The 12,500-nt window shown below is 38.0% G+C and overlaps 1 protein-coding gene across 3 annotated transcripts in view; it reads left to right on the top strand.

The window, feature by feature from the left end:
• Positions 1 to 12,500, top strand: part of gpm6bb (glycoprotein M6Bb) — a 91,676-nt gene that overhangs the window by 46,082 nt on the left and 33,094 nt on the right. The window contains exon 1 of one of the 3 annotated variants that reach the window (XM_056465992.1): positions 2,642 to 2,913. The exons of 1 other annotated variant lie outside the window; for it this stretch is intronic. In XM_056465992.1, coding sequence (XP_056321967.1) covers positions 2,865 to 2,913 — 49 coding nt within the window. In that variant the 5' untranslated portion in view covers positions 2,642 to 2,864. Of the gene's footprint in view, positions 1 to 2,641; positions 2,914 to 12,500 lie in introns of those variants that run through there. One more of the 3 variants, XM_056465995.1, reaches the window with a different exon arrangement.

Raw genomic sequence — 12,500 nt, 5'->3', positions numbered from 1 at the left:
GCGCTCTGAGTTTACCAACTATGACCACTTCTGCTGCGGAGAAACATGTAAATGTGAAAAGGCTCCGTTGCTGTAGTTCCCCAAAGTTTTGGTCTGCTAAAGCCTGATTGTTTAGTTGAAATATCCCTAGTAGGCATGTTAATTTCTAAAAAACCTGTGATCGATGTTCATTAAAATGAACGATCAGTTAATCGTTAATCAGCACTCCATCATAAGCCCAATATAGTGTTGAATGATTTAATGTTTTGATAACTAACGATCCACCCAAGCCTTTTCCATTCGGAGAATTGCAGTTATTAAAAGCTTCGTCCTTTATAAATGCTCCGTTTATAAAATACATAATTTACTAATCTAGGCTACTGAAGAATCAGCCTAATATACATTATGATCCTTGCATAATAATCGCAGCACAACAAGCGAAGATTTCAGTTTATATATAAAACTATACTAATAAAAAAATGTAAGAAACCTCAAGTAATTGAACTTTCATTCATTCATTTTCCTTCGGCTTAGTCGCTTATTTATCAAGGGTCGCCACAATGGAATGAACCGCCAACTATCCCAGCTTATGTTTTACACAGCGGATGCTCTTCCAGCTGCAACCCAGTACTGGGAAACCCATACACACTCATTCACACACATGCACACTACAGCCAATTTAGTCAATCATTTCCCCTATAGTGCATGTGTTTGAATAGTGTGGGAAACCGGAGCACCTGGAGTAAACCCACGCCAACACGGGGAGAACATGCAAAATCTAAACTATTATATACAGTTGTAGGCTACAGGCTAAATAAAGATACCTGAACATCAATGCGGCACGTGCTTCTGTTTAAAGCTTCTGTGAAGATCAGATTATATATTACAGACCACACAATATCATTAAAACTGATGCTTGCTGTCAACCATACTACATTATTTTAGTGCATTTGTCTTTTCTTTGAAATCTGTAACACCACTATTGTCCTTAGTCGCCACTGAAATGACCAGATTTTGTATTTAATGTATTTTAAATTTAGATTTTTCTTCCGGTTAGCACACAGAAGCTAAATTGTGGCCAGTTTTACTTATTAAACACTCCTCGCCTGAACTCGCTGTGAGTGAGACGGAGAAAATGAAAGCACATCAGCACAGAGGAAACACTTAATGCTCAAGGCATAGGGCTCTATTTTAACCATCTTAGCGCAAAGTCTAAAGCGCATGGCGTAAAAGCGTTAAGCATCGTCCGAATCCACTTTTGCTATTTTAAGGACAGAGTCAGAGTGTCATCTCTCATTCCCTTTAAGAGTCAGTTGCATCGCGCCATGGTGCATTTGCTATTCACATGTTGGGCTTTGTAAATGTAAAAACTGAAGCTTCACTAGAGAGAAAACAGTGAAACAGAGCATCTGCAGCTCGAGGATAAAGAACGAGCCTCCTCCATTCAGCCTCTTTACTTTCTCTTTATTTTTACTCTTTACTCCTTTACTTTGGTGGAGTAAGGAAACGGTGTTGTACTCACTCCACTGAACACATCCATTAGTCCACATATTTAATTTCCTTTGATAAGCTCAAAGATTTGTGTCTAAACTATTTCTAAATTCAGTTCTAATCTCCAGCAAAGGACTAAATGAACAATAATAATGAAGTGTGGTCAAAACACTGAGTTATATCCAAACACACGTCCTGTTCTTATGCCCCATATGGTGATGCAGACGTCTCCAAAACCCCACAGGTGGACAAATCTACACTTGTGTTTATTAAAACAGATATAAATCTGCATATAATCAATAATACTGCTACTAATAATAACATTATACAGATGCAGATCGTCATGAATAAACTGAAAAAGCCCCCCGAGGTGAAGAAGGCATGGAGGCAGTGGTGTTTATATTGATGTAGGAAATAATCATGTTTGTAATATTTTAATCCTTTAACTGTTGTAAAGATATTTGTGTATTGCTCTACATCCTGTGTGTATTCAGCAGTGTGTAAGTGTTTTGGACCTGCATAGGCACATAACTAACACCTCTCTGCTGGACTTTACAGCAGCTTTTAGTTGGTCAATGGTGCTGTTGGTCTATTTCAGTTCCTCAAAATAGCAACACACCAACAATGCGCCTTAACACACCTCCTTTATAGACCAGCACACACATGAGTCCACAGAGTCGCGTAAATGGATTTACAATTTAAACACCGTGAAAATTACTGTTGCGCTGGTCTGAAAATAGCAACAAATCGCGCCATACATGTTGCGCCTTATTGCGCCAGGTGTGTGATAGGGCCCATTGTCTTTAAAATAATGACTTATGTTAAACATGTAGCAAATATATGTCTAAAGTTTGTGATAAAAACTCTCAATAAACTTTTTCCAGTGCAGGAAAACGCACAAGTCCATGCACAAAATCTGCTTTAGCCTGTAGATCTTTTGTTTAGTTCTCCTGTTTCAGTTCTTTCTCTCATTTCTCCCTCCATCTGCTCCTGCTTTCCCTTCCGTCATTCATTGTCCAGGGAGCGTCTTCCCCCTTTTCTTTGCATGTCTTGGGTTCTCATGGGTCGGGCAGCAGATGGAAGGCTAGTTTGTGGCCGGTGGTTTTATGCTATTATGCTAATATATGCATGGTGGACTTCAGTGTTGTGAGGGTCTCCTCCTCCTCCTCCTGCATTGGCATTGTGCTGGTCTGGGAATGTGTTGGCGATTCTGTGCAGACGTGACTGGGAAACAACTTTAGTTGGACACACAGCGTCTATGAGGCTGCAGAGCGAGACGACAATGTAAAGATATTGCAGAAAGAGAGCAAGAGAAACACGCAAACCAAAGGGATTGGCAGAGTTTTGGATGAAGATTTTATTTTTTTGTAGTTGTTGATTTGTGGCAAACAGCAATGGAAAATTCATATGACGAAACTGAAGATGAACGGCAGGAGAAACGAGGTACATTTGAGTCGTTGAATCATTTAATCAATTAATTCAATAATTCAGACAAATTTAGACTTTCTATTTTTATTTTAATTCATAAATAATGTATTTTGTCTACAATTTAACTCACTCAATACACATTATGCCTTAAATTTATTAGTTGAATCTTATTAACTTTTCTAGTCATCTCAGCTTACGTCAATCAAACTGACGAAAAATATTAAGTTAAACTTTGTATAACATTAAAAATGTGCTTGAAACCTGATTAACTTATTAAAACAACTTAAAGCAAAACGAAATATAGATGTCATTACATTTTACAACATGTTTGTTGACGATATTTGGATGCTTTTACGAAGATCTGATTTATTTGCATGAGTGTGAGCGACAGCCAATACAGTAGCTGTGTTTTCATCCACCTATTTTTATGTGCATTTTGGATTATTACATAAAAACGCTTAATGAAAACATCAAGATGTGCTTACAGTTTGAAAATGCATTAAAAAAACATGCAGAAATAGTAGTAAGGTTTTATTTGATGAGAAATAAAGTGCATAAATTATAATGGAAACAAATTTGTTGAATGAATTCCAGCATGAGCCTAAAAATATTTATTTGTGATGACAAAAATAATGAAAAACAAAACAAAAATCCTATAAAAAAAGCCGCCGCATTGCGTTCATTGCATTTCGTCTTCTGAGGCGCAACTCATTTATTAGAGAAGAAAAACACCATAGTGGCGAATCAAATCTCCATTTTTCTCTCTGATATTGTTAGGAAGTGATGATTTTGTTCTCTTTCGTTCATTGGATGGAAACGCCGCATTATTTGCTAATGTTTTATTCGATAATCCAGTTTTACGCATAAATCCAATTTATATCTTTGGATGCAAACAGCTGTTGTTTCTGGTTATTTAACTGGTTTAGCTGGTTATTTAATCTATTGTTCTGTTTATCTCTCACTTCATTTGATTATATTAAAAACATTTAGGATTGTGCGAAAGTGAGTACATTTACATGATAAGCAGTTATCGGATTTTAATACGATTAAGACAATACTCTGATTAAGAGTCTACCATGTAAAAAGCGATTTCTGATTACCTTAATCTGACTTTCAAGAGTTCACACTTAACCAGTCTGATCTCACGAGAAAACGTAAGTCAGTTTAGTGGCTAATTCGTCGAGTTCAGTCGTACGAAATTGTACGATTTTAAAAAGGAGGCGTGGCACCTAACCCCACCCCTAAACCCAACCGTCATTGGGGGATGAGCAGATTGTACGAATTAGATCGTACGAATCAATACGAATTAGCCACTAAATCAAAAAGTTACGAATTGCCGTGAGATTGTGTTGACTTAACTGATGATTGATTATAAAGAGTGTTTGGCATGCTGTCCTGGGAGAGAGCCCTGAGCTTCAATGTGATATAGATCTCGAGAACTCCCCTGCTGTTTATGGCTAAAGACAAATTAGGGATTGCTATGGAGAGATATACTGCTGGCTTAGAGCTCATCTGTGGTGCCAATTTTGGTGCACTGAATTCACTTATGTTACATGTGTCTGGACAGTGGAGGGAAACCGAGGAACCCGGGGGAAACCCACGCGATGTAAAGTCCGCACAAAAATGTCAACCGGCTTGGTAAGGACTTGAACCAGTGACATTCTTGCTATGAGGCAACAGTGCTAACCACTGGGCCACTGTGCCGCCCTATCTAGGAAAAGATGGAGGAGTAGGGGTGGAAGGAGGATTCGTTAAGGCGACGATAACCGAGGAACTCTGGTTATTTATAGTGACTTAAGAATGGTCTGATTGGTGAATCATATGTTAGCTAATGCGGGACAAGCCGTGGTCAATCATGAGCATGTGATCCTCTTGAAATTAGTTAATAAATAAACTTCACAAAGTCATAATCGAACTAAACAGAAATAGAATTAAGACATGTGGTGGAGTATTCCTGTTTTATTGACATCATTGAAGTGCAGTACAGCCATGTAAACACCGCAATTAAACTATTACCATCGTGTAGGACTTTCGCCGCATTTTGCAACAGGATACACACACGGTTGTTTGGCACTATTCTCTGCACCTACTGAGTCGTTGAAGGACCACAGACATCATCGTGAAATGCTGAGGTTTTTTTCCTACGGCGTGCGGTAACAAATTCCATTAAAACAACACTCTTCCAGCAGTTCATCCTCGCATCCGATATCTCGTTTGTCAGGGGGGCATGCCTGAAATGTTCCTGAATGAATGTGAAAGTGCCAAACTGCAGTTAAAGTTGACAAATTAAAAATGAAACGTCACCAATTACATGAAACTCCGGAGGAAATGTGAATAGCGTGGTGAAGCAGTGACGTTATGTGAACTATAGGATCATGAAAGGAACATTAAAAAACAACTCGTGTAAACACCTTAATCATATTATCGGCTTATTCAGATTAATTACTGATGTCCATGTAAGTGTAGTCAGTCACAGTTATGATTTTTGATAGTTTTGCTAGATATGGTTTGCTAATTATGTTTTGTGCTGGTCTTGGGCCTGTTGCGGATGTTTCCTGTTGCAGCAAGTCCCTGTCTTAATAAGTGATTCACTGAATCATTTATTCAAATGATTCATTCAAAATGGCTGATTCATACAGAAACTAAGCAAGCGACTGTTTCTGTGAACGCATTTTTGAATCATTGAATCAAATCATTCATTCATACATTCATTTATTCATTCATTCATTCAGGAAGGAAGGAGTGCTCTTCTGAGACACATTTCGACTTTCTATTTAAATTAAAATATATATATTTTTGTCCACAATTTAACTCCGTATGAACATGTTTGTTGCATGGTTGTGTAAAACCATGCCGCTCAGTGCAGAAAAAATATAATTTTTGCTTATACGATATTACAAAATGGGGCGGCACGGTGGCTCAGTGGTTAGCACTGTGGCCTCACAGCAAGGTTGCTGGTTCAAGTCCCTGCTGGGTCAGTTGACGTTTCTGTATGGAGTTTGCATGTTTGTGCACGAACAGGAAAATGACGCTTGAGCATTGACATGCTCGTATGCGATCTCGACTTGTAATACTGCGCTCACGACATTTGTCAATGAAATAACGGCACAGGTAGTAGGTAGAACTGTAAAAAGCTCAACAGAGTCTGCCGCCAGATCCTAGAGGAAACACTGAATTGAATATTGTTAGACTCCCCAGTAAACTATAAAGCACTGTTTATTTAGCTTTTATCTTTGCACAGTCGTATTGGTGTATGAAATTGTAGTTTATTATATGTTATGCAGATGCATTGCATGGAAAAATACTTGATCATTCCAGCTATTCAAATCATCTGGTGAAATTATATTCATATCGTTATACACTACCTGACAAAAGTCTTGTCTCCTATCCAAGAACAGCAAATAATAACTCGACTTCTAGTTGATCGTTTGGTATCAGAAGTGGCTTATATGAAAAGCAAAGGCCTCTAGATTACACTTGTTTGACCCAAATAAAATCTGATCATGTCTTGATGTTGACTGATTTGATTAGGACAGTAAGGTCTGACTCTGCTTAGACTAAAGTCTTATCACTGAACCTTCAATAATGTCCAGTATAGAATATGTGCTCATGCTGCAGTGGAAACAGAATGAATATTGTGTCTGACTCCATCATGAGCTTGGAGGACTGCATCCATACATCTCTGACATGACTCAAATCACTGATTAATAAAGTCATCTGGAATGGTGAAGAAAGCCTTCTTGCAGGACTCCCAGAGTTCATCAAGAGTCTTTGTGTTCATCTTCAACACCTCTTCCTTCATCTTAGCCCAGACGTGCTCAATAATGTTCATGTCTGATGACTGGGCTGGCCAATCCTGGAGCACCTTGACCTGCTGTCAGGATCTTTGATGTGGAGGCTGAAGTATGAGAAGGAGCGCTATCCTGCTGGAGAATTGTCCCTCTCCTGTGGTTTGTAATGTAATGGGCAGCACAAATGTCTAGATACCTCAGGCTGTTGATGTTGATCATTCACTCTGCAGATCTCTCGCACGCCCCCATACTGAGTGTAACTCCAAACCATGATTTCTCCTTCACCAATCTTGATTGATTTCTGTGAGAATCTTGGCTCCATGATGGTTCCAGTAGGTCTTCTGCAGTTTTAGTGATGATTGGGATGCAGATCAACAGATGATTCAGCAGAGAAATCCACCTTCTGACACTTTACAAATGATCAACTAGAAGTCAAGATATTATTTGTTGCTCTTACAACCGAGATCCACCACAAGACGTTTGTCAGGTAGTGTATATCGCAGCAAAAACTAAATATTGCAATGTCGGATTTTTCCAATATCGTGCAGCCCTAGTGTCCCCAAATCTGTAACATTACTGAATATTAAAGTTCCCATCAAATTAAAATAAAGTTTTTTAGATACTAGTATTAGTATTTTTGGTTTTTAGGATATCTATACGCTAGTGCGCACCAAAACATTGACAAAATTCACATTTATGAGATATAAAACTAAACCAAACATGTAAATCTTGCAGTTTGTCACTTCCGCCTAAATAGATCAATGGTATTATTCCTGTCACCTCATACTTTAGTTTCTCATCAGATCTTCTGACCAATCAAATGCTTTCTAGTGTCTGACATGCCCCGCCCCCTTCTTCTCATTGGCTTTTCATTTGATGTGCTTGAGCTCACTTACTGTGATAAAACAAAATGCTAATGGCTGTTTTTAAAGGGGAGGAGCTACACTATTCCCCGCCCTCTCTTCATGTTTCGGTTGAGATCACGTTAAACACCCAATAAAAATGCACATTTCGAAGCCCGTCACGGGACCTTTAAGTAAGATGTAGGGAGACTGTAGAGCTGCTACTTTCTCAGTTGATGATCAACTTTTTTCCATGTCAGTAGTTTTTTTTTTTCATGCACCAAAGCTGTGCGAATGCGTCTGTTTAACCTCAGCTGGAGTGCAGGACACTGGCAGAGCATCAACTGCTTTCTGATGCTCTCCATTGTGTGTCTGGAGGACATGCTGTTAGTGTCCCGCTATAAAGCATCCGGAAGTGCCCGATCTTGACCTCGGTGGTCATTAGCATAGAGGTCAGGTCTGTTCTCCATCACACTGGGCTCTTTGTGTGCTGAGATCTGGACTTCTGCTGTTGTTCTGAGCGATGAGTCTGGCACTGAGTCACTAGCTCTGTTTCTGTCCGATGATGCGAATTAGATTTGTGCACTACACTTGAGTTTCGCATCAAACGTTTGTGAAATAAAGCAGCGTTTTCATCCACACACACTCCAAATATCAGACAGAAAACCAGACTCCTTTCTGCAGTAGGAGAAGCCACTGTGGGCCTTTTCCTGAAACCTTTGTCTAGTTCATCTTGAATGAATATCTGCCCATCTGCTTCTGCTGTGGAACGACTTCTCTGATGACTCTGATTGGCCAATATTTTGCTTAGCCACGCCCCTCCAACTATTAGTTTGCTATGAGTGAATGACAAAAATAAATCCTCCTTCTCTTCTCCTCTTCCTTTTCTCCTCCACCTCCTCCTCATTTTCTGCTCTTCCTTTTCTCCTCCTCCACCTCATTTTCTTTTCCACCTCCTTTTTTCCCCTCCTCCACATCCTCCATTTCTCCTCACCTCCTCATTTTCACCTTTCTCCTCCTCCTTTTCTCTTCCTGCTTGTCTCCTTTTCTTCCTCTCCTCCTTCGCCTCTTTCTCTCCTTCACCTCCTTTTCTCTTCCTCCTCTTCTCCTCCTTTTTTCCTTCTTTTTCTTTTCACTTCTTCCACCTCCACATTTTCTTCTGCTCCATCTTTTTTCACGTCATTGGCATTCTCCTCTTTTTTTCTCCTTCTCTTCCTTTCTCCTCCTCCACCTCCTCAGTTTCTTCTCCTCCACCTCCTAATTTTCTCCTTTTTCACATCCTCCTTTTCTCCTCCTCAACTCCTCCTCCTCTCCTCATTCTCTTCCTTCTTTTCTCCTCTTCCTTTTCTCATTCTCTTCCTCTTCTCCTTCACCTCATTTTCTCCTCGTCCTCCTCCTCTCCCTTTTCTCTTCCCCCTCCTCCTCCTCATCTGCTCCTTCTCTTTCGTTTCACCTCTTCCACTTTCTCCTTTTTTCCTCCTCCTCCTCCTCCTTTTCTCCTTCTCTTCATCTTCTCCTCCTACTCCTCCTTTTCTCCTTCTCTTCATCTTCTCCTCCTTCACCTCCTTTTCTCCTTCTGCTCGTCCCCCTTTTCTCTTCCTCCACCCTCTCATTATCTCCTCCTTCTCCTCCACCTTTCTTTCTCCTCCACCTCCCATTTTCTCTTCTTCCAATTCCTCCTTTTATCCTCATCCTTTTCTCCTCTTCCTCATTTTCTCCAATTCCTCCTTTTCTCCTCCTCCTCCTCATTTCCTCCTCCTCCACCTCCTTGTTTTTCCCTCCTCCACATCCTTCTTTTCTCCTCCTCAACTCCTCATTTTCTCCTTTCTCCTCCTCATTTTCTCTTCCTGCTAGTCTCATTTTCTTCCTTTCCTCCTTCTCTTCCTCTTCTCCTTCACATCATTTTCTCTTCCTCCTCTTCTCCTCCTTTTTTCCTTCTCTTCCTTTTCTCTTCCTCCACCTCCTCATTTTCTTCTTCTCCAACTCCTTGTTTTCTCTTCTGCCACATTCTCCTTTTCTCCTCAACTCCTCCTTTTCTCATTTCTCCTCATTTTCTTTTACTCCTTTTCACCTTCTCTTCCTTTTCTCATTCACTTCCTCTACTCCTTCACCTCCTTTTCTCCTCCTCCTTGACCTCTCCCCTTTTCCTCCTTCTCCTTTGCTCCTTCTCTTTATCTTCTCCTCCTTCACCTTCTTTTCTCCTCCTGCTCCTCCCCTTTTTCTCTTCATCCACCCTCTCCTTATCTCCTCCTCTCCTCCTCCTCTTCTTCTCCTCCACCTCCCCTTTTTTTTCTTCCACTTCCTCCTATTCTCCTCCACCTCTTCTCCTCTTCCTTTTCTTCTCCTCCTTATCCTTCTCTTCTCCTTCACCTCCTCCTCTTCTTCTCCTCCTCTTCACCTCCTCCTTTTCTTCTCCTTCACCTCCTCTTTTTCTCCTCTTCTCCTCCTCCTCCTTTTTTCTCCTTCACCTCCTCCTTTTCTCCTTCTTTTTCTTCCGCCACCTCCTCCTTTTCTCCTCCTTCTCTCCTCCATCTCCTTCTTCTCTCCCCCATCTCTTCCTTTTCTCTTCACCCACCTCCTCATTCTCTTTTCTCTTCCTCCACTTCTTCCTTCTCTTCTCCATCTCCATCTTTTTTCTTCCTCCATCTCTTCATCCTCTCATCTACCTCCCCCTCCTCTCCTCCACTTCCTCCTTCTCTCCTCCTCTTTTCTCTTTCTCAACCTCCTCCTTCTCTCCTCCATCTCCTCCTTTTCTCCTCTCCTCCACCTGCTCCTTCTCTCCTCCTCTTTCTTTTCCTCCACCTTCTCCTTCTCTCCTCCATTTCCACCTTTTCTCCTACTCTTCTCCAACTTTTCAATTTCTCCTCCTCCTCTCCTCCACCTCCTTCTTCTCTCCTCCATCGCTTCCATTTCTCTTTATCCACCCCTCCTTCTCTCCTTCACCTCCTCCTCCTCTCCTACATCTCCACCTCCTCCTTCTCTCCTGCCTGGTGTGAAGGGGCCTTTACTCTGGTTTGGTAGTTTGTTGTGTATCTCTGCATGAATGCTTCAGTTGAACATGAGTCTGTGTGTCTGCTTTTATAACCCAATCATCTCTCTCGCTTTTTCCACTGCCGTCAACACAAACTGAACCCAATCTGTGGCGTTTAAAGTCAGGATCCAGTTGAACATCTGAGTGTGTGTGTGTGTGTGAGAGAGAAAAGAGCGTGAGTTATGAAGGATTCAGCCGTAATCACAGCTGTGAGTCTGCATGGAAAGCTGGAAAGAGTCAAATGCGGCTCATGTTCGGGGAATGTGGCGTGTTTTTGTGTGTGTTTTTGGCAGATGTGTTTTACACTGATGTGCAATGACAGCCGCTATGTGTTTGTGGAAGAGATCTCTGTATACTAAATGCAGCATCTGCATCGTTTGACAATAAACACTGTTAGAGGGAAACTTCAGTGAAGGAATGGTATTCTGAAGTGAACAACTGTGAAAATAATTATATGATAAACACCTGGAAATGAGTTGTGTAATATTGACTCAATGCCAAACAATGCTAAAGAGGCTAATTAAATTATTATTAATAATAATAATAATAATGATGATGATAATTATAATAATAGTTAAAATAATAACATAATAATAAAAATAATAATAGATACAATATAACAATAATAATAATAATAATAGATAAAATATAATAAAATAATAGTAGTAATAATAATAGGTAAATATTATAAAATAATAATAATAATAATAATAATAATAATAATAATATGTAAAATATAATAAAATAATAATAATAATAATAGATAAAATACAATAAAATAATAATAATAATAATAGATAAAATACAATATAATAATAATAATAATAATAGATAAAATACAATAAAATAATAATAATAATAATAGGTAAAATATAATAAAATAATAGTAGTAATAATAATAGGTGAATATAATAAAATAATAATAATAATAATAATAATAATATGTAAAATATAATAAAATAATAATAATAATAATAGATAAAATACAATAAAATAATAATAATAATAATAGATAAAATATAATAATAAAAATAATAATAAAGTAATAATAATAGATAAAATATAATGAAATAATAATAATTATAATGATAATGATGATGATGATGATGATGATAATAATAAGAAAATAATAATAATAATAATACTACTAATAATAATAATAGATAAAATATAATATAATAATAATAATAATAAATAAAATGTAATTAAATATTAATAATAATAATAATAATAATAATAATAACAATAATATTAATAATAATAATAATGATAATAACGTAATTATTAGAAGAAGAATAAAAAGCAATGATTATTATTAATAATTTCTACGACTAATAGTAATAATAATTGAAAAATACAGTAATAAATCTGCACAATTGTCATTAAAAACCACATTGCATCCACATTACTTTGTAAAAGGCACATATTTTGATTCATTATCAATTGATTAGGGGCGACAGTGGTTAGCATGTTGCCTCACAGCAAGATGGTCGCTGGTTCGAGTCCCGGCTGGGTCAGTTGGCGTTTCTGTGTGGAATTTGCATGTTCTCCCTGTGTTGGCGTGGGTTTCCTCCGGGTGCTCTGGTGTTCCCCACAGTTCAAACACATGCGCTATAGGGTTTATTTACATGCGCTTTATTTTTAAATTCAAATAGATAAAAAATTGATGAAAGACAACAGAACCTGGTTGTTATTTATCTGTTTATTTATGTATGTGTTTATTTGTTTATTATATTTCTTTTATATATATATATATATATATATATATATATATATATATATATATATATATATATATATATATATATATATATATATATATTTACAATAATAATAATAATAATAATATAATACATGTTTTTGTTTGTTTTCTTATTTTTTTATTTATGTATTTATTTGTTTGTTCATTTATTACTATATATATATCTAGCTGTTATT

This window comes from Danio aesculapii, chromosome 9 (assembly GCF_903798145.1).
Source record: "Danio aesculapii chromosome 9, fDanAes4.1, whole genome shotgun sequence".
NCBI classification, from domain to species: domain Eukaryota; kingdom Metazoa; phylum Chordata; class Actinopteri; order Cypriniformes; family Danionidae; genus Danio; species Danio aesculapii.
The sequence above is the reverse complement of the archived record's forward strand: the minus strand, read 5'-3'. Positions and strand labels throughout refer to the sequence as shown.